The sequence below is a fragment of the Polyergus mexicanus genome, unplaced genomic scaffold (assembly GCF_030449975.1).
Source record: "Polyergus mexicanus isolate NDT 795.1 unplaced genomic scaffold, iyPolMexi1.0 SCAF_16, whole genome shotgun sequence".
Taxonomy (NCBI): domain Eukaryota; kingdom Metazoa; phylum Arthropoda; class Insecta; order Hymenoptera; family Formicidae; genus Polyergus; species Polyergus mexicanus.
This window is the reverse complement of record NW_027223336.1, coordinates 5,622,969-5,648,952: the sequence shown is the minus strand read 5'-3', so window position 1 is coordinate 5,648,952 and position 25,984 is coordinate 5,622,969. Positions and strand designations below refer to the sequence as shown.

Here is a 25,984-nt window from a genome sequence, read left to right as displayed (position 1 = left end):
TATTTAGTTCCATTTTACCAGAGAACATATCTCAAAGAGCGCAATAAATGTTGGTCACGCAAAATTACATAGGAATTTGGTGGCCTCAAGTTTAATGGCCCTAGTGTAACCGTTTCATGAATGTAATTGTATTGTCGAGAGTCATTGACGGTTGTTATGGTTTGATTAGATAAGAAGCAAGAGTGGGGATGTGTGAATACGCTTTAACATATACAACACATTCTTACATTCTTTTTATCTTTCTACTTTTATGTTCGTCAGGTCAGTCGTCGTGCTGAAGTTTATCAGGATGGATGCTACTGTAGCACTATGGTTACAATTATCTATTATAATATTTGGACTGTTTGTGTCGTCTGGTCAATGTTACAAGCCGGACGGTGAGTAAAATTGATGAAATTTGTTCTTTTTTTTTTTTTTGTAAAAGAAAACAAATATAAAACTGTTTAAAATATAGATATAACATGTCAGCAAATAAAATATCAAGAGACACGGTAGTGTCTCAAGTCACGCGCAATAGCAGTAAGGCATCCCGTGTATCTATACGTGAATCGGCCAGTTGAGTGCAATTAAATTATCGGACCTTAATAACGATTGAAATGATCGAGTTCTTATTAGGCTTGATCAATAAATTGAGTTTGAATTATATAAAGTGTGCTCACGTTTGCTTTAATTGTTCTATGAATCGAGAGATCACATTGTAAAGTTAGAAAAAGGAAATTTACTATTAATTAATTAAGAAACGTCCGTGTCTTCTCCATGATTGGAAAAATGTACGTTATTATATATTATAATAATATTATAATATATAATAAAAAATGATGATGTGAATAAATAATATAACCGTTAAAAACTTATTTAAAAAAAAAAAAAAAAAAAAAAAAAAAAAAAAAAAAAAAAAAAGGCGCCAAGTGCACACGCCAAAGAAATTTTTTGTGAAAAATTCTTATGTAATATAATGTTATTTTATCCAAACCAGAAATACTTTGGTTCTACAAAATTTTTGCTTTAATTTTCTGCAAAAAATAGTGAAAAATATTGAAAAATTGCACTCCAATTAATAAATTCGATCAACAGGCTTAGCATTCCTCATCCGTTCACAATAATTTGCGGACTCTTTTCGCAAAATGGCACTCTAAATCTAATAATGACTGAAAATATAAGTAGCGTTTCAGTCTACTTTGGGCCATATAAAATCGGACACCACGCCGGAAATTCAGACGAAAGCAGCTAAAGATGTCGCGGAAAGACTACTGGGCAAGGAGATATCTAAATTATTTATTATGATGTTGGACAATAATTTAGGTCCCATTGGCAAAGATACTTTCACGGTATAACATTTACTTTCGAGTGCAATTGTGTGTTGATTTATATAATGTAAATACTTATTTACACAGAGAAATAATTCGATACTCCGATTTATCTCTCTTCTCACAGATAAGAAAAAATGATCTAGATGAAATTGAAATTCGTGGTACTTCTGGAGTGGCGATCACTTGGGGCTTGCATTTTTATTTGAAGCACTATTGCAATGTTCATATATCGTGGGACGGTGCACAGATTACTCTGCCTAAGAAATTGCCAAAAGTTCAAGTTAAAATTACATCTAACGACAGGTGATATGACTTGTGAAATTTCGTGATAATTTGATATCTGGTTCTACGACAGTGCATATATTTACAGTATTTCATTTTTCAGATTCAGATATTATCAGAACGTGTGCACTGTGGGTTATAGTTCGGTCTGGTGGCAGTGGGAGCAATGGGAGAGAAATATCGACTGGATGGCTCTTAATGGGATCAATCTCGCTCTCGCTTTTACTGCGCAAGAGGCGATCTGGCAAAGACTGTATCAAGAATTGAATCTCACGAAAGAAGAAATCGATGAGCATTTGGGTGGTCCTGCGTTCTTACCTTGGTATGGTATTCCCTGGTCGGGAGTATATCCATCTATTTTTAATTTTTGAAATTTTTTATGCAGAAGATGTAATATATTTATTGCAATATTTCAGGACGAGGATGGGCAATATTCGTGGCTTTGGCGGACCATTATCAACAAATTGGCACAATCGTACTATACGTCTACAACATCAGATTCTTCGAAGAATGAGAGATCTCGGAATCGTTCCAGTACTACCAGCTTTCGCTGGTCATGTACCACGAGCTTTCGCCAGACTCTTTCCAAACGCTAATATGACGAAGATTGATCCTTGGAACAAGTTCGAAGACAAATATTGTTGGTATGGTCGAAGTAATTTAATTATATCTCGCCTTCTCTGTTTCTATTCTCCTCCTCCAATAATAATCTTAAAAATGATTAGTCATATATTAGGTGTACAGCTTTGCTTTCGCCGTTTTTTTCCCGAAATTCGAGGCTTTATTGTAAAAAACTGGTTATACATTTATGATTCGTTTTGAAATTGCTTGTTGAGCCACTCCCAATGATCGTGCCAATTCTTTTTGACTTTGACTCGAGTCTTCATTAAGTAATGCCTCCAATTCTGCATCTTCGAGAATCTTCTCTCTTCCACCGCTATGCCGGTCTTCGACGTGAAACTCACCGTTCTTGAAGCGTTGAAACCACTCACGACACGTTCTTTCACTAATAGCGGCTTCACCATAAGTATTTGAGAGCATTCGATGAGCCTCAGCCGCAGATTTCTTCATATTGAAGCAGAAAATTAAAACTTCCCGCAAATGACGAGAATTTGGCTCGTAAACTGACATTTTCAATCGAGAATAACTTTATTACGCAGACACAAATCGACTAATGTTTCTATGGGGTTATGTTGACAGATGCCCAAGTTTATCGCATGACGTCTATGATCTATTTATTTCGACCACTACTTACCGCTAAAGCCATCTATAGGAAAACGGCGGAAGCAAAGTTGTACACCTAATAATATAAGATGTTGCATATTTCGTGTATTACGATGATTCATAAAATATAAATACGATTAAAAAAAGCTCTGAAAATATAGATAAAAGAGTATTGCATATTTGCCATAGAAGTATATTCAAAGTAAAATCGTACCTAATTATTATAAAATTAAGTTAGTAGAAACAAATTTTTTTTTTCCCAGTCCTTATTTGTTAGAACCGATGGATCCGCTATTTCGCATCGTTGGAGAAAAGTTCTTAAAAATGGTAAGTTAAAATAATTTCGATAGAGACAACTAACGAGACAGGGAGAAACATGAATGTTTTATTGCTGCAGTATATCGACGAATTCGGTACCGATCACATTTACAATTGCGATACTTTTAACGAGAACGAGCCCGGTAGCACTGAACTTATCTATTTGAAAAACGTCGGCCAAGAAATTTTCGCGGCTATGAACACGATCGATTCTAAAGCGATATGGTAAGCAATTAATTAATAAAAGCTAGTTCAAGTTTGTTCAACAAATAATTTAATATACATTGCCATTTATAATTAGATTGCTTTCGGATTCAGAGTATTTTATATTTAAATGTATATTATATATATATATATATATATATATATATATATATATATATAATAATGTTATATAAAATATATCATACGCGATTTTTCAAGGTTGATGCAAGCTTGGCTGTTCGTGCACGATTTCAACTTCTGGACGAAGCCTAGAGTGAAATCCTTTCTGACCTCGGTACCTACGGTAAGCTTGGATTATTAATAGAAAAAATATTAATCGTGCTTCGATCATAATTATAATACATAAACAAATAATTACTACAAAACAATAAAATAGAAATATCTTTCTTGTATGTTTTGTTCTCATAAATTTATAAAATATTCATGATGTAATTAATTTAACGTATCACTTTAACGTGTTTGACTGATCACATATTTAAAATACAAAAAGTAGAACTCCGTCAGAACACATAAAATAATATTATTGAATATATTTTTTCTCTCAATACTCTGAATAAAAAGTACATGCCGATATATATTATAATAATCTTAAATCGCGCATTCTATTTCAAAATACTACATATGTTAAAATTAATCACACATATACGCAGGGACGGATGTTGATATTGGATTTGCAATCGGAACAATTTCCACAATACAGCCGATTAAACTCATATTATGGTCAACCATTTATATGGTGCATGCTACACAACTTTGGTGGCACCTTGGGAATGTTTGGATCCGCAGAGATCATTAATCAAGTACGTAGAAAATCTATAATTTTCTTAAGCTGCTCTTCTCTTCGTTAAAAAACTAAGTATTCGATTTTTTTTCTCTGCTATATCATCCAGCGTGCCATGATAACGTTGTCAGCATGAAATTATCACAATTTGAGGAATATAGTTTCTTATAATTAGTAACAATTTTGATTTTTTTCTATAATTTTCACCGAATGTATTAGATTTTCTCCAAAACAATGATTAGTGTATCTTGACTTTTAATGATCTCTCTCTCTCTCTCTCTTGATATAATCTCTCTTGGTATAATATATTAGAAAATAAATAATTCCTTATGCATAAAAAACATTACTTGAACCACGGTATGATCAAACATGTGTAAGCCTTATCGATTTTTAATTTTTTACCTAAGATACTTTGTTACAAATCAAATCTTAATAAACTGTCACATATTCTTTAGTTAAGATGGCGAGTTAGATAGAACATAAGTTGTGGGATATTTAGTCTATTCTTTCTTTAGCGCACGTTCGAAGGTAGGAATATGAATGGCAGTACGATGGTGGGAACCGGTCTGACACCCGAGGGCATCAACCAGAACTACGTGATTTATGAATTGATGAATCAAATGGCGTATAGTCACGAGCCCGTCGACCTTTGTGCTTGGTGAGAACGCGTGCCTCGTGCAATTCCTATGCACGTTGCGTGCAATAACAGATTTTTTTCGAAGGGTTCTTAAAGCTTTACCGTGTCTCGATAATCTATCCACAGAGTCTACGGAGTTACGTAAAGAACTCGTTAATTAAAAGCTCGTTCAATTAATTAAATTAATACAAGATTGTTGATCGATAGGTTCGAAAATTATGCTGTCCGAAGATATGGCGCATGGAATGGCTATGCGATGGATTTTTGGCAATACCTTGGCAGAACAGTTTATAATTTTATCGGTACACAAAAAATCAGAGGACATTATGTCATTACCAGACGACCAAGTTTAAATATTTTATCATGGGTATAGACACACATATTAAAAATTGTGATTGATGCGCATGGATCGATACAGCTTTCCGCAAGCGTATTTCCAATATACCAGGTATATAAATATGAAACTGGAATTTGCCCATAGATGGTCCTAGCTGTCAATGTAGTTACCGTCAAACCGCGTCATTGGAACCATTTTCTTGTTTTGACATCTGATAAAGATTTTCAACTCACAACAATACAAGTTTCATACAACAGCATTGTTTTTAATAGCGTTGAACATGTCGAATTTTGTGCCTGGAAACTACGATTTGCGGACAACATTGATTTTCCGTTACCATTTGAAGAAAACTGCTGCAGAATCGCATCGAATGCTTGTCGAAGCTTACGGTGAGCATGCTCTTGGTAAATCGCAGTGCTTTGAGTGGTTTAAAAAATTCAAAAGTGGCGATTTTGATGCGAGAAACGAAGAACGTGAAAGACCACCGAAAAAGTTTGAAGACAGCGAATTGCAAACATTGTTGGATGAGGATGACGCTCAAACGCAACAACAACTCGATTTGAATCAAGCTTTGCGTGAAAAACGACCAGAATATCAAAAAAGGCGACACAAAGTGATTTTGCTTCATATGCACCATCACACACAGCAAAACCGGTCAAGGAAACAATTGAGGCGTTTAGTTGGGAAATACTTTCGCATGCGGCTTACTCACCAGACTTGGCTCCATCCGATTACTACTTATTTGCATCGATGGGACACGCACTCGCTGAGCAGCGCTTCACTTCTTACGAAAATGTACGAAAATGGCTCGATGACTGGTTTGCCTCAAAGGAGCGACAGTTTTTTTGGCGTGGCATCCACAAATTGTCAGAGACATGGGAAAAATGTATAGCTAGCAATGGGCAATACTTGGAATAAAATATTTTTTATCATTTTCATACAATAAATGTATATTTTCTATACAAAAATTCCGGTTTCATATTTATATACCTGGTATTGTAGATAGACAATTAAATGCGAAAGCTTAATGTACATAAACATAATGAAATATACAATTAAATGAAAAAATAGATAAAAATATAAAGTTTAATTATTGAGACAAAAAAATATATTATAATGTAATTATATTACGTATTAAAATTGTAAATTATGATATAAAATGATTTGTATTTTCATATATAGGTTTGGTATAACCGAAAAGATTTCTATTATATGTGGAATCTATTCTTAGAAGCGAGATACAATAGTAGAAATAATACTCTCTACAGACATGACGTGGTCGATGTAACTAGACAGGCTCTCCAACTAATAGCCGATGATCTATATACGATTATATTAGATTCCTATAAAAAAAAGAATATTACTGCCTTTCGGTGAGTCTTTTAACGTTATGCACGTGACATTATTTTCTTAACTTCTATTACATAAATTTTTACCTTTCTCACGTTAAATGAAATAAAAATCTCTAAGATCGAAGATAGAAAAGAGATTAGAATAAAATTTATAATACAGTTAATAAGCATGATTATTATTGTATAATAATAATAAGCTCTTGTAAAATGTAATTTATATTTAAAATTTTTATTTACGTTATTTTTATAGATCATCCGCGAGCACCTTGCTGGAACTTTTCGATGATCTCGAATCTATTCTAGCATCAGGAAGTAATTTTCTGCTAGGGACCTGGTTATCCCAAGCAAAAGATATGGCCATCGACGAAGAGGAAAGGCAATCCTATGAATACAATGCGAGAAATCAGATCACCCTATGGGGCCCAAACGGCGAGATCAGAGACTACGCGAATAAACAATGGTCTGGAGTGATGGCGGATTATTTCAAGCCCAGATGGGAGCTCTTCCTGAATGCTCTCGAGAAATCGCTAGTCCAGAAAACTAAGCTCAATACAACTGAGATTAATAATAGGATATTTCAAGAAGTCGAACAGCCGTTCACATTTTCCACGAAGCTTTATCCGATAGAACCGAAAGGTATATAGGAACAATTGTTCATAAATGCGGCATTAACTGTTCCTATTTTACTGGCAAATATCTTCATTTTTTTACTATTAATTTCTCTAAACGCAACTTCTCTGTGATTGATGATAATCGGAATCAAAATGTTACATATATCAAGTTTACTTTATTTTATATTAATATTAATGGATTCGTTACTTAAATACAAAAAAGTATTAAAAGGTAAAACTGCATAAAAGGTAACACACCTCCGATTTTATCGCTACTTAAATATATTGTAGGGGAGGTTCTTCTGAGTAATTTCTCGCAAGAAATTTGTGGGGGACGGCATTAATTTGGGAGATATAACAAATTAAAGTCTCATAGTTTTAATGCTTTTTCTATTATAAAATAAGGAAAAACGAAATTTTTTTACGTTGTATTTGTATTCGTGTAGAGTAGACGTGAAAAAAGTGTTCGTTTGCATTTATGGGATAGGTATACACTCATGGATATTTTGTCAATAATGTGTTTCACCTATTTCTCACAACTATATAAATTTCTAAGTCTTGTTGAGGATAGAAATATAAGCAGAAGCATAAATTTTAGTTTTAAATCAGAAATAGGTTTGAGTTAGGTTAGATCTTCCAGAAGTGAGCCCCCCCCCCCCCGCCCCGTAGGGGGGAGAGAGCGGAACCCACTGCATCTACGCATAGACTTTTCCATCGATACCAACAATTGTGGGACCTCGCTTCGCCTTATAAAATATAGGACAGAGTGGGCAACCCCTCTCCTCCTATGGGGGGGTTCCACTTCCGGAAGATACAACCTGATCCAAATCTATTTTCAATTTTATCCCCGCCTTTCCCCCATCCACGCATTCAATAAATAATATTTTTAAAGATATGACTCAAAAATTTCTGTAGTCGTATGTTGAAAGCTGTTAACGAACTGCGAGAAATAGATAAAATACATTATTGATAAAATATCCACGACCTATCCCGTAAATGTAAACAAACACTTCTTCCACGTCTACTCTGTACAAATACAACGTAAACAAACTTTGATTTTTCTTCATTTTATAATAGAAAAAGCATTAAAACTATGAAACTTTAATTTGTTATATTTTCTAAACTAATGCCGTCCCCCATAAATTCTTGCGGTGAATTACTCAGAAGAATCTTCCCTACAATATATTTAAGTGGCGATAAAATCGGAGAAGTGTTACCTTTTATATATAATTTTATCTATTAAAAAGATAATGTAAATCTAAAGCATTAGAGATAATGAATGTGTTTAGAAATAATTAGAGATAAAATAAAAAATATTTATTTAACTACTCGTTTTTTAATACTTTCTTGCGAGAAATCTGAAATTTTACTTTTTTTTTTCAGGTGATACTATCGATATAGCAATGAAACTAGTTTCAAAATGGTATAATAAAGAAACACCATTATCATCATTATCATCATCAAATATCAAACCATATTGGGAAACGAATTACAGATAATTCGGTCTTGTTTATTTAGACACACACACTCACATTCACACACAGCACACACACAGCACACATACACACATCTTTACAAATCTTGAATGAGTTTGATGAGCTTAAAAGTTATCCAATAGTTCTAGTAAAATAAAAATATCAATAAGCAAAAACGTATCAATGACAATGACAATTATATTTGCATATAATTTATACCATGTAGTTAAATATATATATATATATATAAATTAATTAGAACATGCATTATTTATTTTCAATAATTTAATATATAAATTTCTTTCATTGCTATATATTAAATATAATGTTGCCAGATATCTTCTTATAATCTCCGATTTCCGCTAGAATATAAAAACCTATATAAGAAATTTTGTACATTTTATTGTAAATTTTGATATATATATATATATCCATGCTGAAAAAATGCAAATAAGCGTTTCAATCAATAAATAAATTTTATATTTTCATTAAAATTTATATCTCAAGAAATATCCAATATAATATCAATGTCTTATAAAATAATTTATGTATGATTTATAGAATAATTATAGTTTATAAAATAATTCTTAATAAGCCGCATTATATATGCATTTCCATATCTCTTGAATTGCTGAAACAGAGCTTTTCAAGATCAAAGATTCATTATTATAATAAATATTTTTTAATAATACATAAGGATGTAAAGATTATAAGAATTATTTCTTTATAAGCAAAATAAATTACGTTGCAAGAAAATTATTTATATCTCTATTTCTCAAAGAGAAACGAGAATTAGAAAAATTTCTTCTGTCGAGGGGAATCAGGGCATATAACGTAATGGTAACAGGCGTCTCAAATCCTTGTTGAGCGCGCTGGCAGGATCGTCGAGATCGCGCAGCGTTTGCAACGTCTTTATTTTTGCGTCATCTCTGGTGAGCTCGTTCCGTTCTGTTACTTTTTCTAGGAGCTTCTTCAGCTGTGATCCGATACCACCCTCGGCTGATGAACGCAGATTCTTCAAAATTTCGTCCGAATAACCGGCAAAGCGCGCGAATCCTTGCTTTCGCGCGTCCTTGCTGAGAGCGTCATAAAGATTCGCCAGTTGTTGAAGGGCCGGTCTGACTGGCACTTTCGTACGCTTTAAGTAGCTGTTCAAACTTGGCCGCGGTACTTGAGACACTTTCTCACCCAACAGAGTGAACCTGTGGCGGCAAAGGCACAAACAAAGTTCATTAAAAAATCGCTCTTTATTAACACTTTTTAAGATCTAGTCAGTATTCATTTTCATGTTTCTTCAGGTTCTTTTAGATCGGCGCAGCAATTACATTAAATTATACAATACATTCTTTGTTACATTTAGGATTTTTTTGAATCGATAAATTTAATATAATATTTAAACGTGATATTAATATACACGCAATGTAGAGAAATATTTCTTTTAGGCAGTTACGTCAAATAGCTCTTATAGGATTCTATTAATTTTCTTCAGAAATGGATGTAACAATCGTTTCTGTGATAATGACATTATAATGCAAATAGTTATCACCTCGTTTCTTCTTCTTCATCCTCAATAGTCTCCATTTTCTCGATTGAAATTCCCGTCGCACTTTTCGATTCGCCGGTAATATCCGATTCCTTGCTGAACGGGGAAGTGCTAGTTTTTACGATTCCATAAATTTCGTCCACAACGCTATCAACGGTCGGTTCTTTCTTTTTCTCGCCATCCATAGCTTTTGTGATAGAAATTTGTGTCGTTTGCCGTTGCGATACATCGTCGTGCTGCGAGAACTCTTCGTTGAAATTCTTCTCTGGAAGCTCCTGATTCGATTCTTGAGTCTCCTGCACCGGCTCCGGTAATTCGTGATTTGTTTCCGATACTTCATAGTTCATTTCAGCCATCTCTTCGTTTATTTCAGACGACTCTTCATGGTCAATCAAACCACTTAAAGTCGAACTTTCCGCGTGTTGAGTCGCTTCTGTAAGATCATCGTAAATCTTGGACGATCCTTGACTCGATGTCTGACTCACCGGAATCGAGGCTAATATTTCGGGAGTTACTATTTTCTCATCGTATACTTTTGTGGTTGTAGCAGTTGTAATCATGGAAGTCTCCATGGATATCGTCGATTGCGATTGTTGATATATCATTGATTGAGTCGCCGATGTCGGGTTACTTACTAACGATACTTGCAATGTTTCTTCCGTTTGGAGTAATTTCAATTGCTCGACCGTGTGAAAAATTACCTGATTTAGAAGTAAATTTTTATAACAGCGTTTTTTCCATATTTTTTCGTACTTCAAAAACTTAACGAATATAAAATAATTCCATATAATAATTTTTCGTACTTTATATTATATTAGAGAGAATAAATTTATATTGTAGAATTATATTAGAATTGTTAAAAAATTTTCGATGTATTCTTGTAATTTATATAAATTAAAGAATTATTATTTACATTAAAAATGTTGCTAGAAAAATATTAATTTCGTCAAGTTTCTGATATTACTCTATTCCAGTAAAGTCTATTAAGTGGAATAAGAAGATTGGATATATGTGATAAGGAATTAACAAAGAAACATTAAACATGTAAAATATATATCCCAACTATTGCGCGCGCGAGAGCATAATGTTCAGAATCTCTCATTAAAATTAAGCGAAGTGACTCACCTGCATGGCGGCAGGGAGATACGAATTCGAGTATATTGGTGTTGAAAATGCCGGCGGCTTCCTAACGATTCCGGCGATAGCCTGAAGCGGTAAGGAATTTTAATTAACATTTCCGTTGAAGAGCGTGAATATACGTATATAGTTCTCCGAGCCGTTAGTCGCGTTTATAACTATAGCGCGCATGTTTATCAAAAGCAAATCGAATGAGAATATATTATTAATATAATTTTAAATATCAAAGAGCGAATTGGGGATGACATATAGAATCATGCAAAGTTAAAATTACGAATTCATTTATAAATAAAGAAACATATTTTGGATTTATAAATAGAAAAACATAAATGATATAAAATGATCTTTACTCAAACTAATATTCGTATTAGGTGTACAACTTTGCTTCCGCCGTTTTTTCCCGAAATTCGAGGCTTTATTGTAAAAAACTGGTTATACATTTATGATTCAAAGTATTGTCCACTCCCAATGATCGTGCCAATTCTTTTTGACTTTGACTCGAGTCTTCGTTAAGTAATGCCTCCAATTCTGCATCTTCGAAAACCTTCTCTCTTCCACCGCTATGCCGGTCTTCGACGTGAAAATCACCGTTCTTGAAGCGTTGAAACCACTCACGACACGTTCTTTCACCAATAGCGGCTTCACCATAAGTATTTGAGAGCATTCGATGAGCCTCAGCCGCAGATTTCTTCATATTGAGGCAGAAAATTAAAACCTCCCGCAAATGACGAGAATTTGGCTCGTAAACTGACATTTTCAATCGAGAATAACTTTATGACGCGGACACAAATCGACTAATGTTTCTATGGAGTTATGTTGACAGATGCCCAAGTTTATCGCATGACGTCTATGATCTATTTATTTCGACCACTACTTACCGCTAAAGCCATCTATAGGAAAACGGCGGAAGCAAAGTTGTACACCTAATAACTATTGTATTGTTAAGATATAAAAAAGACAAAACAGTCATACTTTCTGTTATTTTATATGCTGTAACGTTAAATAACGCAATAGCTTACTCTGACAATATTGATTACCGATATATTCAAATAAATTAATTACACAGTATTAAGAATAAATATCGCTTACCTGTCGAAGGATCAAAATCCCTATCAAACTGCATAATATCTTCATGATCAGAAATTTTTTTTTTTTTTATTGATCCAAAATAATTTCCACGTCTTCAAACGTACACCATATCACAGATCTGCTATATGTTTTTTAACATAAGCTTAATTAATTCAATAATAAAAAATTTATTTATTTATAAAAAGAAAATTCACGAAAATCAATTTTAAAAATGTCACGTTGTTCTTGAAAAAATTTCAAGTTCAAGGCAAATAATTGCCTTTCGCGAACAATCTCAAATATTTTATTTATTTTTTTTTTTTTCGGTCAAAATTTCCGAAGTCGCAGACAGTCGTCGAATAATCGGCAATTTTCGCGTACACAATCTCGAGGTTCGCAGACGACCGTTGGGACGAGACTGGTATTGAAAAGACATAACGGTCCCAGGTCGTCCTCGACGTCGCACACCTCCACATTCTTACGCGATCGCGTATGTAAACGAGCAGTTCCCTGTGCAGGATTGTTAATTGCGTGACGAGCCGGTCAAGCGTACACGCGTCCGCGAATCGACGCTCGATGATGCCGGTAATAAGTCGCACCGTAACGTCTAGACTGATTGTAAATCGTCATCGGTATACCATCCTCATCTTGATACAAAAAGTCAATGTATTTTCCGCTATGCATTCGAGTCATTCCAATTTGAATAGCTTCATAAACATCAAAATCTGCATTTATTTTCATTTACAAATTAATAAAATAATTTATACAGTTCATAATATCATCCTAAACATATGTAAATGTGTCAAAATGCTATAATAATATATCTTTAAGCTCGTATCAGATTACGTATTGAAGACTGAAATTTGACCAATCAGAATAAAAGGAATTAAAATTTCCTCGTCCTAATTGGCCAAACTTCAATCTCAATGCATAGTTTGATACGGGCTTTAAGACGTAAAAATCTAGATAATTTTATATAGAATAAAATTGAGAGACGAAAAGAACTATTTCTTTTTTTAAAATTGACCGAAGGATATGAATTTAGCTGGATCCTTGAGTAATGACTTAAATAAACTGTTCTTAAAAAATAATTAAAGAATGTACATAAGAAATTAATTACATTCTCATAAAATAGCAGCAGAAGGAAAATCAAGATGGCAAATGAAATTTTTTGCGAATACTTTCACGTAATGGAAAAATATATACACGTATTTACATCCTGTATGTGTATACTACATGCTATCGTCGACGCATAATCTAACTCGACTAACATCGTGCCCGCAATCGCGTCTTCCATTTTCTGCTTTAATGAATTTTGAAATTTATGGCTATCACTTCACTTTTGCAGCTGCTTTTTCCATCGTATGCTACTATTTTTTTTTCCTTACGGTATAAAGTCAATTTTTCATCGAATCGGCAACTGAAAACTGGCTTAAACGCTATGAGGCTCCAACATGAAAAAATCACAAGATTTTCCGACAACAAGGCCACATTAAACTTTCCGTAATGAAGCAATTTATAGTAGCTCTCTTTTCGCGCCTGCCTCATCATCTTTCTATTAATAATTTTCGAAACATTCTTTTCTAAAAGCCTATAAAAACTTTTACGCGTTCTTTTGTTAGACTATTTTGCATTTAGGTACTGTCTGCTTTAAATTAACCACGAATTGAGTCCCGACCTTCACGCGACGATTTCGCGAGAACGATCCAATAAGAACAAAATTTCTCGGTCAAAAACAACTCTTTCAAGGAGAGTCGGTTATGGCATATCGTTTCAGAACAATAATAATATATGTCCTGACCGGTTTTTCAAGCAACTCCCATGCCGTTCGTTTCACGACTTCGAAATTATTATCCTTATAGAGCTCGCAGTATTTATTTCCCTTTATTCATGACATAAAAGTTTATTAGAATCGATTTTACGAGAATCGTGTACGAAGAGCCTAATCTGAGAAAAGGAGCCATGTATTATATATAAAATATAAAAATTTTTTCCAACGTTCAAAATAAACAGTCAAAATATAATTTTTTCATCCCAAAGTTTTATAATGCAATAAAATATACCAATAAAATAAATCTTTGAATATATTATTAAGTGTACAACTTTGCTTCCGCCGTTTTCCTATAGATGGCTTTAGCGGTAAGTAGTGGTCGAAATAAATAGATCATAGACGTCATGCGATAAACTTGGGCATCTGTCAATATAACCCCATAGAAACGTTAGTCGATTTGTGTCTGCGTCATAAAGTTATTCTCGATTGAAAATGTCAGTTTACGAGCCAAATTCTCGTCATTTGCGGGAGGTTTTAATTTTCTGCTTCAATATGAAGAAATCTGCGACTGAGGCTCATCGAATGTTCTCAAATACTTATAGTGAAGCCGCTATTGGTGAAAGAACGTTTCGTGAGTGGTTTCAACGTTTCAAGAACGGTGATTTTCACGTCGAAGACCGGCATAGCGGTGGAAGAGAGAAGGTTTTCGAAGATGCAGAATTGGAGGCATTACTTAACGAAGACTCGAGTCAAAGTCAAAAAGAATTGGCACGATCATTGGGAGTGACTCAACAAGCAATTTCAAAACGAATCATAAATGTATAACCAGTTTTTTACAATAAAGCCTCGAATTTCGGGAAAAGAAAACGGCGGAGTCAAAGTTGTACACCTAATATTAACAGGATCAAACTGATAATAATGAAAAAAAGAATATTTTGACGAATATTCATATTTAACGAAATTGGAATTATAACAACGCGTTGTAACAACAGCATTTCTCATTGCGGTTTTTTTTTTTTTTTTTTTAACGAGATATTTGGTGTGATTGCAACTACATAACTGCCCTCATAATACGCTCATGTGGGCACCCTTATGCGATTATGTTCCACTTATTACGCCTAAAATGGCATATATAGATGGCATCAAATACGGTATTGCTTTAGTCCTAACCGATACATATTTCACGTCGCAAGAATAAGTTGCACAGGACGCCGTCAGAGTTCTTTCATCATAAAACTCTTTCCAAATGGCAAAAGTACCTACGTTTATGTGGATGTTACTTATGGCGGTAAGATATTTAAAACTCATAAACCTTAGTATATAATTTGAGTTTTGCAAGTAAATTTATTATTAAATCTTATAAGATAAGCTCTCTGTTCATCAAGATGAAAATTAACAATTTATTTGTTATAATAGTGTGTGTGAAAATATGTTTCCAAATTTTTAATAAGTATATAAGTTATATATTTGTGCGTATCTCTTCTTTTCATATATCATTATATAATCCTATTTCTTACATTTAAGGAATAATATTCTAAAAAGAGGATCTTTTTTTATTTATATATATAATATATAACTGAAGATAAAAAAATTTTCTTTAGTTTGTTAAATTTATTAAAAATTGTTTTATATTAATCTCTATATTTTTTTGCCAAATTTTATGATATCAATAGAAATAGTTTTCGAACGCAATGTTATCGAACATAGATATAAGCGTGTAAAGTAATTATTAACTATTATCATTTAGCTGATTCTCTCTTTAAAAAAATTTTATTCATGATAATAAAAGTAAATAAAAATTTATGGGAAGGCTGCAATAACACAAGCGAAACCACCGTATCCATCAATGGACGAATCCATCAATGAGGTCGATCATAACGCGAAACCGCAAAGATATCTACTCGAATCAAAGCAACTGGAACAAAACTCTGCTTTATCGACCAACGAGACATCAATAATGGCCACTATGCAAATTGATGCAACAAACTCGGCAGCTGATATCATAATCGACACGACCGTACGACCTGTAAGCGCCACTCTTTGTTGATTAAAATTTATAATTAAAGTGAGATCAAAACCTTCTCGTGATAGTGATGTCCTATGATTTAATCCCATTAATTATGATTTGAATACGTTGTTGACTACCAGAGTTAATTTTAGTATAATTTGATGTTTCTATTTACGAATTCTGTTTGCTCTGGCATTATTAATTTAGTCCATTAAGTACTTAATTAAAAACCATTTATCAATTATCCGCATTCGATAAAGATTATATGATTATAGAGTTAATATACTTAATAAAATACATTAAGAAGATAACAAATGGACAAATTTTAATATCAGTTATTTCAATGCTCGGATACACAATTATATTTTCTGCCTAAATTTTCTGTTTTGTAAGTGTACATTACAAGGTGATATTAATTAATTTTTAAACAGAAAAAATCCTAATTTCCTTAATCTTTCTCTCGCATATCCTGAAACATCATAAAAAAGTCCATGAAAGTACGTTCGATATAAAATGCAATCAATTTTCTCGACATGTTCGACAAGGTAACGACGACATCTCTTGCGAAACCGGGCCCGCTTTCCTGGTTCTTAACGCCGCTGACGCAAAAGATCCAGTTCTCACCACAATCGTTCCTACAAGATCGCCTAGCGCTGTTGAAAGAAACGCTGAATAACCTGGGCATCAACGTGCTACCAAACGCGACAGCGAAGCAATTACTTAACCCCGGCGGTCTGGTGCACTTGGTGGGCCCAAATGACTCCGGTTTTTACACAAATCGGTTAGAACCGGCTGGTTTCCTAGGCGGTAACGGCTGGTTCGCCAACAAGGGCGGCATTCTCGGCGGACCTGGAGCCATAGTCTCCACTGGCAGCCTCTTGACGGATTATCCGACAGCTTACAGGCGAAAGTAGGACAAACTGAAGTATCGTTTATTCAAATGTGTATGAATAAACAAAGAATGAGAATCACGCCAGTACGTGAAATAGCACTTAGCGCGTATAACTTTTTGAGTAAAGGGTCGCTGCGCGAATTTTTCCAAATTTGTCATGTTTATGAAATGATTAAGATAAAAAACATTATGTATGAAAATCTTTCATTGTCAAAAGACAATCAGAAGCTTTTTCATTGTAAATTATTATAAACAAAAAGATTTTGACGAATCAAGCTTGAAAAAGATGCAGATTCATAAATTAATATTAGATAAATTATATAAAATTAAATTAGGTCTAATTTTTTTTTGCAGATTTATACTCACATCATTTCTCATACATACACGTTTAATACCCGTATTCATAGTCCTTCCTTATTTTAAGGACGGAGGAAGCCTCCATGAAGGATTCCTTGAATCTGCAAGGCCACCTTGTTTCATAGACGGACCTCGAGTCTCCCTTTCAGAAGGAAGGAATATTTTAGGGATTTTTAGTGACCGATTGGAGGCAGCACCGTTTTATGCTGCCTGCGACTAATTTCATATAATACATATGAAAACTTTTTCGTATCTTCAAAAAATTCCACGGGATTTTCCCAATCGCGAATGTATCTTTTCGGAATCCGCCACAGAATCCGATTCTCTGGATTTTCGTCTTCAAATCCATCGTCAGAATCATTTAAAAATTCATTGTCCATTATCCCTTTTTCCTTTATACACTTTCAGTTTGAGAGCGCGACAACAAATAACCACAAAACCACAGATTGAAATGTAACGAAACTAACTTTTGGAGGTTATATTTGGTTATTTTCTGCGTATCGTCCGCTAAAAAGGTCGCATCCACGCCTCAAGGAAGCTCGTGACCTTCCTTGAGATAAGGGAGCCAATAAGATTCCTTGTTCGGTCATGGAAAGTTCATGAAACGTGGAACGAGGAACAAGGAATCCTTATTCCTCAAGGACGGACTATGAATACGGGTATAAGTTTGTCAAACTCACTTTACTGCATACATACATACATACAGGCTGGGGCATTTATATTGAGACACCTAAATATCTAAAAATTAAAACAAGATAGAAAGAGATGTTTCAGACAAAAGTTGTTCGGTTCTAAGAGGGTCATAAGATGGTGCCATTAGTTTGATCTTGGGTGAAGGCGCTTCGGAGATTTCAATGTCAATCTTGTTTTATTTTCTTTACACCAATCGATGTCTCTAATTTTTTGAGCTTAAAACATTAAGGTAACATTATTGCAAAATAAATAATTTTATGCGATGTTTCATATAGTTTATGTAAAATTATGTCGAAGTAAAGTAATAAAATAAAGTATAAAATATCTCGTAAACTATTAAACTTCTAGCCATCGTACCTCTATAACTTTTTATGCAGAATATTGCAAGGAATCGATTTATGTAAAAAAAATTGGGGTATTTCCATTTAAAAAAACAAGATTGACATTTTGAAATCTCCGAAGCGCCTCCACTCAAGATCGAACTAATGGCACCATCTTATGACCCCCCTTAGAACCGAACAACTTTTGTCTGAAACATTTCTTTCTATCTTGCTTTATTTTTTAGATATTTAGGTGTCTCAATATAAATGCCCCACCCTGTATATATATATAAAATAAATTTTATAAATGATGAGGACAAACATAGAACACGCGGTGGGATGAAAATTATTATAGTTTCCATTTCTTCTCCAAATATTACGATGCAGCGTCGCAATATAATGGCATTTTTCGTGCATTTTTTTTCCAACAATATAACCCGACTGGTAGTATCTCAAATTTTTAATAAGACGTGATTCTCGATTTACCAGAGAGGTATCTCGACGAGAAAAAGAGAGAGAGAGAAAGAAGAAAAAAAAAATAAATTATTAGCCGCGCGTAAAATGCGCGGCAATGCATAGCGGGGGTTCACGATGCGTTATTGGAAATGCATAAGATATCCCGGTATCTCGCAAATTCAAAGAGCGATGTCCACTTCCTCCAGTTCGGTCTTTACCGAGTAGTGGATGCCGCGCAAGAGGCCTCGGCCGTGAAGAATTTCATTTTCTACCGAATTGAGATCCGATCTCGCAAACCTCTGCTGTAATAGACACCCGCAGTCGATGGACCCCGGGCCACGACCGATGTACTCTTCGTGCCCCGGCGCAATTTTGCTAACCGTAATACGACCGGGTTGAAATATCGCCTGTTACTCGAGCGCTCGCGTGCCGACATCCCCGTAAACGAGGTTTATTAAAAACTGACGTCTGATTTATATGCTCGGGCGTTATCTTCGGTATTATCGTCGTGTGTATATATATATGAAATATATTCGTATACGTAACGTGATTGATAAAAAGAATAATTCCATCCTAAACTGATTTTCAAGAACTGTAATATAAATTTAATTCTTCTTATTTTTCATTATTATAAAACAAAATTTTTTACAATTTTTTATTTTACTCGCGAATGTTTTATATATATTAAATTTTCTGTATACGTTTCCTTCTCTCTATTTCTTTCTTTCACTTGTAATGCAATTCTAAAAAATTTACATGTTTATTTTGTATTTTAGAAATGCCATAATTTAAAAAAAAAAAAAAAAAAATCTACGAGCATAAAGTAGAAAAATCGAGAATAAATTGCAAAAAAAAAGTTTGTTTCAAGCGAATTGGAATTCGATCTGTTTTATTTCATCAATCACATGTATTTGTTATTTTGAGTTAAAATTAAATCTATTTAATTCAATTCTAAGGAGAAGTAGCTTTTGATAAATAGGCAATAATGCGCTGCGCCTATGCAGGCTTGTGTTATAAGCTATATCACACGTATAAGCAATGATCGATGAGAATATGATGACGCAGTTTGCAACATACAGTATGTCGTTTATAGATTAATCCTGCATGTCAACAGTTTGTTGTGTCACGATTTTATATATTGGGGCTCGTTACTACTATACTATAAATTATGAAACTCTCATTCGTATTCAAATATTCAAGTATAATGTTTCGAATATTGATACAACATATTTATCATGAATTGATTAATCTGCACTTGAAAATTAATTATTTCGAATAGCATACAGTACACCACAATACATACAATATTATATTAATGTTATCTATTATATATTATATATTATATTAATATTCACGTTAATCGCGGCATCTGAAACCTGGCATTTACGTTGTTAAATTCCAGAATTTATCACGTAATAAAATTGATTACGTTTTTATATAATTAAATCGTAAGTGTGACGATGTTGGATTTAAAGAATATATTTAAAATGTAATTTACGATACGTGCATTTGAAGGATCTTCCTAGAAATTTTTTATGTAGCTCAAACCATAGTTATATTCTGCATATATATGTATAGTCCTCTAGCAAAGATTATCGTTCATTTACATTTCATTGTCAATGAAGGCTATCGGAAGTTCTTGATTATCATTAATAACAGCGCAATAGCGATCAATGATAATGTATCAATATCTCATATTTCTAATTTATAATGTGCGACTAAAAACAAAAATGACAATGTGTAATTAAAAAAATTTAATAATTATATACATTCTATGCACACATATGTGCGCATAAAAAGATGGTTTGTTATAATTTAAAATCTACCGAGAAGGATTAGCTTTATTGAATCGATTGTTTTAACTGTTGGAAATTTTAGTTTTACAACAATTATAACAAATGTCATTATATCAAATATATTGAAATGTCATTAATTGTAACTATTATAATGATAATTATTGTTACAAATTACTATTACAAGAAACTGAGAACGTGCAGTTGCACTGATCAATATCGTACACAAGCAAAACTTTTCCAAGCTGAGCGCAACTGAAATATGACCAATTCGTTAGTGCAGCTCGTGGAACTTTTTAATTAGCAATAACAGAGGAAAATAGAGAGAGAAGGAGAGAATGTCATGGCGGATAATCCGCGCAATGCAATTAAACAGATGTGTTGTATTACTTCCACTGCTATTTCGAGCCCGAAATAATAGATTGTATTAGGTATACAACTTTGCTTCCGCCGTTTTCCTATAGATGGTTTTAGCGGTAAGTAGTGGTCGAAATAAATAGATCATAGACGTCATGCGATAAACTTGGGCATCTGTCAACATAACCCCATAGAAACATTAGTCGATTTGTGTCTGCGTCATAAAGTTATTCTCGATTGAAAATGTCAGTTTACGAGCCAAATTCTCGTCATTTGCGGGAGGTTTTAATTTTCTGCTTCAATATGAAGAAATCTGCGACTGAGGCTCATCGAATGCTCTCAAATACTTATGGTGAAGCCGCTATTAGTGAAAGAACGTGTCGTGAGTGGTTTCAACGCTTCAAGAACGGTGATTTTCACGTCGAAGACCGGCATAGCGGTGGAAGAGAGAAGGTTTTCGAAGATGCAGAATTGCAGGCATTACTTAATGAAGACTCGAGTCAAAGTAAAAAAAAATTGGCACGATCATTGGGAGTGGACAATACTTTGAATCATAAATGTACAACCAGTTTTTTACAATAAAGCCTCGAATTTCGGGGGAAAAAAAAACGGCGGAAGCAAAGTTGTACACCTAATATTAAAAAAAAAAAAAAGGAATACATAGCATGGACATGTATTATAAAGGGACTCTATAACTAGTCAATCATATCAAAGTTTCGATGTTGGGGAAAAGTCGGAAAGACAATCACTGGAAGAGCACATTAAGTTCTTTTTAATATTTATGATAATTACGATAGATTTTAGCTAAAGTATGTTTTACGTATGATCTTCCGATTCGCGGAAGGTCAAGCAAGCGAATTAAAAAGACCATCGGTTTACGAAAGCGACACGCTCGCAGACGCTTTAAAATTAGATGGGTCAACGAACGTCCGTGAATCGATGTTGATGACGTAAGTACGTCGCTATTCCGTGCACGACCTTAAACTTGAAGATGCGAGCCTATTCGCGGACATGAACAATTTTTCATATGGGATTGGCGTAGGAAAGTTAAATTATATATTAACAACACTTTATTTTCAAAATTTCGATGTAATCGATTTTTAGATCAATCACAATATATAATATTATTATATATACCATATTACGTATTGTATTTTTTTAAATAGAGTATATTAATTTTATATAAATATAATTTGAATAATTGTTCGTTGAAGGTCACATTAAGAACGTAATTAAATTATATTAAATATATATAAGCTAGAAATATATATATTTAATAATATGATTGATAAATAAATTTAAAGGAAGAAAAAAGAAACAAATAAAGTTTGACTGATTAATAAGAATATTAAGGAGTTTTCGAGATAAAGAGATAAGACTTTCCAAGTGCTGGCACATTACGAAGCTTTCAACCTTGAACAAAGTTAGAAACGAAAGTCCTCTCCTTTCTCTATAGTATATATAATAAGAATGCCTTTAAGTACTTCAAATACTTAAATTAGACACAGTCATTAGTCACATAAAAAAAGTTGGTGTAAGTAATCGAGCGGTTTAAAAGCTCTCGAAACTTTTCACTATAAACAGTATTCAAAAGAGTATATATTTTTTGTTCTCCGTTTACTACTAAAAGATAACTGTGTTTCAAAAAAGTTGTAAACCAGGTATATGTATGGACATATAATAATTTCTGTTCTCGAAGAAACTTGATTAAATACGAGCTTGCAAATAATTCAAATAATTCAATATTAATCAATATCTAAAATTACAACTCGATTGTAAATTTAAAACAAGATTATTGTACCGTAAAATAATTGCACTTTAGAAGAAAAAGAAAAAAAAAAAAACTTGAAATTTTCCAGGTGACAAGATCTCGGTTATTAATAACATATTAATAACATTAAGCCAACTACGCTGTTTTCAGACGATTATTTTTACCGTGAAGAATAAACCTTTAATTGATCTTTGGATGATACGGTCAACTATCAATTACGTGGTCAACGACGATGGCTCGCCTTCACCCTCGATGTTCACGCACCCCCGAGCACCCACGTCGACTCCGGATCGCGAGTGGGTGTTACGAGTGAGATTCGTGGCACGAGAGAGGGTTGGTAGATTCTGGTGGGGATGGAATAAAATCACTGAGTCTACGGGGAGGTAGTCCAGTCAGTTGAAGCTAGTCAGTCGACCGAGCGACGCAGGTGGTGAGGGTCGATCGTTGTCGACTTTCATCTCTATCGACTTTATTTTCGAGCCATAAAGCGTTTGCAGAGGGTAGCTGAGACAAGAGGGGATTAGTGATCATGCGTGCGTAGGGGAGCAATCTCGATTGTCGAGTATACGATGCCGGGAAAACTCTCGCCTCAAGCGACCTTACGACGACGACCAGGATTATGATTACATCATAAACATTCGCATCTCGATCGACTCGCATCCTTCTCGGCGCGTCACGCTTTCGATCGCGAGGAAAAAAGGGATATCGAGGCTAATCTCGTTGACAATTCTCAATCCGTCAGTGTTCTTCGGCGAAGGACACGCTATCTCCGTTGGAAAGAATTTCCTGGTGCGATTAAGCGGGAAGGAAACGGAAAACGAGCAAAAGCTTCTCTGGGAGGCCGCTACTCTCATCTAATGTAGCGAGTAAGTAAATTTATCACAACATCTGATGAGAAGATCCTACCTGCGTATTGTGTCGCTCTTGATCACGCTCTCGCGTGGACCGTGGAGGAGAGGACGGACATCCACGTGTGCATGACGCGTATATCGCGACAGCCGTGTTTCTTTACAGATCTGTTGCATCAATAGTATCAACAGTCTCATTTAAATAACTATGATTGACCAAAATTTTCCCGTTTATTAGATTATTTTTCTACGTTCAAAGTGCTAACATTAATGTAACGTAAAATTCAGTTGAACTGCAGGAGTATTTTTCATTATATTGCGTACAAGAAAATTCTAATATCAGCCTTACAACCCGCTCTAATTGTATTTTATGATTCTCTTTCTCCGCGTAATTCTTCTCTTTTATATTCCATTTTCATGTAGCATTCATCTAAACAAATTCTAAATAAAAGTGTTCTACACGACACGTGCTCTCAATATAAGAATCTTCCTTTTCAAAGTTCTAAATGAACGAAAGCGCGTGTGAAGAAAAAAAAAGTCTTGGAATTAATATTTATATGAAGTTGTTTATGATTATTTTTCTTACGGTTTCATTCAATAAACGTAATACAAAATATACTGCTGAATTATTTTCATCTGGTACCATGTATAACGGAAATCCGACATTATAGTAGAGACATTATCAGAGACATTGTTATCGCTAACTGACATTGGTGCAACCGGTCCCATGATTTTAAACGTGGATCTCACTCCTCTTGATTATCGCTAACGATTCTTCCTGTCTGTAACGCACATCTCTCACTTTGCATGTCATTTTTTTAAATTCGTTACCTCGTATCTCGCGATCGATAAAAATTATGTTTCGTTTTTTCATTAAAAAAAACTTTTTGTTCCTTTCATGAAAATTTAATTATCACTAGTTTACATGTATACATAAAGAAAATCAGAACGTATATCAATTTATATTATTAACTCGTTAACTCGAGAATGAAGACAAATGTACGAAATAGGTTTCTTGTTCCTCGAGCTAGTTTACAAACTACTCCAAGGGATTATTTCGAAGAAACTCTTAACTTTGAACTTTATATTTGGCCCCCTTTTCACATGTGACAAAGCACAATTATAAAAGTAGCACATAAAAGATAAAATTGAAGGCTACTAAATCACTTTATGGCATAAAACAAATAATTTCGTAAAGTGCTCCTTCTTTTCGATAATTGCTGCAAAATGTGACATGAGAAAAAGCAGAATATTTCTTTAGAAAAAATTGCCAGATATGCACCGACACATACATACATACACATGTATAAATAAAAAATTTTCCACTAAATGAAGAATGTTAATTTATATCTTATATTGCCTATATATCTTGTATTTTGAATATACTATTGTCATATTATCGTAAAATGTATTATATAATAAAATGTATTATATTTAAATTGTTACCTTGACGAATTGTCTTTTTGCACAATTATCTGATTAAGTTGATAATGAACAATGCAAAATTAACTGACTAAAACTCATAAAATGCTTTTAACCGATGACATCGTTACCGTGGTTAAAAAAATGCGCATTACCACTCTTCCCCACGAATAGAACTTTTCACTGAAATAAATTTCGCTCTTTTACTTGCACCAAAAACTGCGTTAAATAAGTGTACTAAATTGCGCAGTTTTTTTTTTTTTTTTTTTTCCCCTTCTCAATACGCTCGCGCACCTCTACTAATAAGTTCTTGCATCTTACTTTAACCTTAGACTGGCAGACTCTCGATAAAAATTAAATTAAAATTTTATCATGATATATAAATATAAATTACCCCTGCTCAAAATTTATCTCATAAATTTATTTTGTAAATTTATACCTTATTAAATCTGTAGTCAATTTGTCATAATTTTAAAAGTTTCAAAATATCAAATGAAAGTCGTTACTTTACATAATTCAATTTTTATTATACTTCTTATTGTTAGGAAGAATATTCACTTTACTTACAACAAGAATATTTACTTTCTGCATTAAAAACATTAGAATTAAAATAAATATTATGTTATAAAAATGCAATTTATGGAAAACGCAATTTACATGTCAAAAATAATTTTTATACATGCAAAAGAATGCAGAGCTGAAATAATGAGCATATACTGCGGCGGATTAAATAGCGACGAATATCGCTTTATGCGAATTTTACTGTGGATATAAAGTCTGTGTAATATCTTTCACACAGCATATTGTCCGCATATCGTAAGAATGCGCGTAAAAGAAAATCAGCGTTACAAAGGGCATCATATAAATATTCAAAATTCGACAAATACAATAAACATCTTCCATCAATATATTTGTTAAGGAAAAATAATCTGCAAATTGCCAAACAAATTAAACAAATATATATGTACGTGTGTGTCATGCATATGTTATCTATTA

General features: G+C 33.6%; 4 protein-coding genes and 1 long non-coding RNA gene across 7 annotated transcripts in view; 3 read left to right on the top strand and 2 right to left on the bottom strand.

Moving 5' to 3' along the window:
- Positions 1 to 25,984, bottom strand: part of LOC138940309 (uncharacterized) — a 160,154-nt gene that overhangs the window by 62,179 nt on the left and 71,991 nt on the right. The window lies entirely within an intron of this gene.
- Naglu (N-acetyl-alpha-glucosaminidase) lies at positions 278 to 8,928 on the top strand. Of its 3 annotated transcripts, none has more exons than XM_070308877.1 (14): positions 278 to 377; positions 1,165 to 1,328; positions 1,435 to 1,613; positions 1,696 to 1,914; positions 2,009 to 2,236; positions 3,080 to 3,143; positions 3,214 to 3,359; positions 3,558 to 3,642; positions 4,010 to 4,159; positions 4,656 to 4,798; positions 4,985 to 5,144; positions 6,297 to 6,487; positions 6,717 to 7,102; positions 8,461 to 8,928. In XM_070308877.1, the coding sequence occupies exons 1-14, from the start codon at positions 290 to 292 to the stop codon at positions 8,574 to 8,576; spliced, it is 2,319 nt and encodes a 772-aa protein (XP_070164978.1). In that variant the 5' UTR covers positions 278 to 289; the 3' UTR covers positions 8,577 to 8,928. The 3 variants fall into 3 exon arrangements, with proteins under 3 accessions (XP_070164978.1, XP_070164976.1, XP_070164975.1); XM_070308874.1 differs by having other exon boundaries at positions 295 to 377; positions 1,075 to 1,328; positions 8,461 to 8,927; XM_070308875.1 differs by lacking the exons at positions 1,165 to 1,328; positions 1,435 to 1,613 and having other exon boundaries at positions 280 to 377.
- On the bottom strand, positions 9,364 to 12,405 carry Impe3 (Ecdysone-inducible gene E3). The gene is made up of 4 exons (XM_070308817.1): positions 12,322 to 12,405; positions 11,221 to 11,301; positions 10,099 to 10,796; positions 9,364 to 9,754 (listed from the first exon to the last, which is right to left on the bottom strand). The coding sequence occupies exons 1-4, from the start codon at positions 12,364 to 12,366 to the stop codon at positions 9,373 to 9,375; spliced, it is 1,206 nt and encodes a 401-aa protein (XP_070164918.1). The 5' UTR covers positions 12,367 to 12,405; the 3' UTR covers positions 9,364 to 9,372.
- LOC138940390 (uncharacterized) lies at positions 15,318 to 16,993 on the top strand. Its single transcript, XM_070309259.1, has 3 exons — positions 15,318 to 15,359; positions 15,882 to 16,097; positions 16,625 to 16,993. The coding sequence occupies exons 1-3, from the start codon at positions 15,318 to 15,320 to the stop codon at positions 16,991 to 16,993; spliced, it is 627 nt and encodes a 208-aa protein (XP_070165360.1).
- Positions 23,125 to 25,984, top strand: part of LOC138940307 (calcium/calmodulin-dependent protein kinase kinase 2) — an 89,930-nt gene continuing 87,070 nt past the window's right edge. The window contains exon 1 of the mRNA XM_070309087.1: positions 23,125 to 23,584. The gene's annotated coding sequence lies outside the window, so the exon portion shown is untranslated. The remainder of the gene's footprint in view (positions 23,585 to 25,984) is intronic.

What these genes read in the sequence shown, in the direction of transcription:
- LOC138940390 (XM_070309259.1), top strand. Translation starts at nt 15,318, where the DNA reads ATGGCAAAAGTACCTACGTTTATGTGGATGTTACTTATGGCG. An exon ending in TGTGGATGTTACTTATGGCG is followed by an intron (nt 15,360 to 15,881) that starts GTAAGATATTTA and finishes ATTTATGGGAAG; the next exon opens with GCTGCAATAACACAAGCGAA. An exon ending in TCGACACGACCGTACGACCT is followed by an intron (nt 16,098 to 16,624) that starts GTAAGCGCCACT and finishes ATGTTCGACAAG; the next exon opens with GTAACGACGACATCTCTTGC.
- Impe3 (XM_070308817.1), bottom strand. Translation starts at nt 12,366, where the DNA reads ATGAAGATATTATGCAGTTTGATAGGGATTTTGATCCTTCGACAG. An exon ending in GGATTTTGATCCTTCGACAG is followed by an intron (nt 11,302 to 12,321) that starts GTAAGCGATATT and finishes TTACCGCTTCAG; the next exon opens with GCTATCGCCGGAATCGTTAG. An exon ending in GATGAAGAAGAAGAAACGAG is followed by an intron (nt 9,755 to 10,098) that starts GTGATAACTATT and finishes TTGCCGCCACAG; the next exon opens with GTTCACTCTGTTGGGTGAGA.
- Naglu (XM_070308877.1), top strand. Translation starts at nt 290, where the DNA reads ATGGATGCTACTGTAGCACTATGGTTACAATTATCTATTATAATATTT. An exon ending in GGTCCTGCGTTCTTACCTTG is followed by an intron (nt 1,915 to 2,008) that starts GTATGGTATTCC and finishes GCAATATTTCAG; the next exon opens with GACGAGGATGGGCAATATTC. An exon ending in GAGAAAAGTTCTTAAAAATG is followed by an intron (nt 3,144 to 3,213) that starts GTAAGTTAAAAT and finishes TTATTGCTGCAG; the next exon opens with TATATCGACGAATTCGGTAC.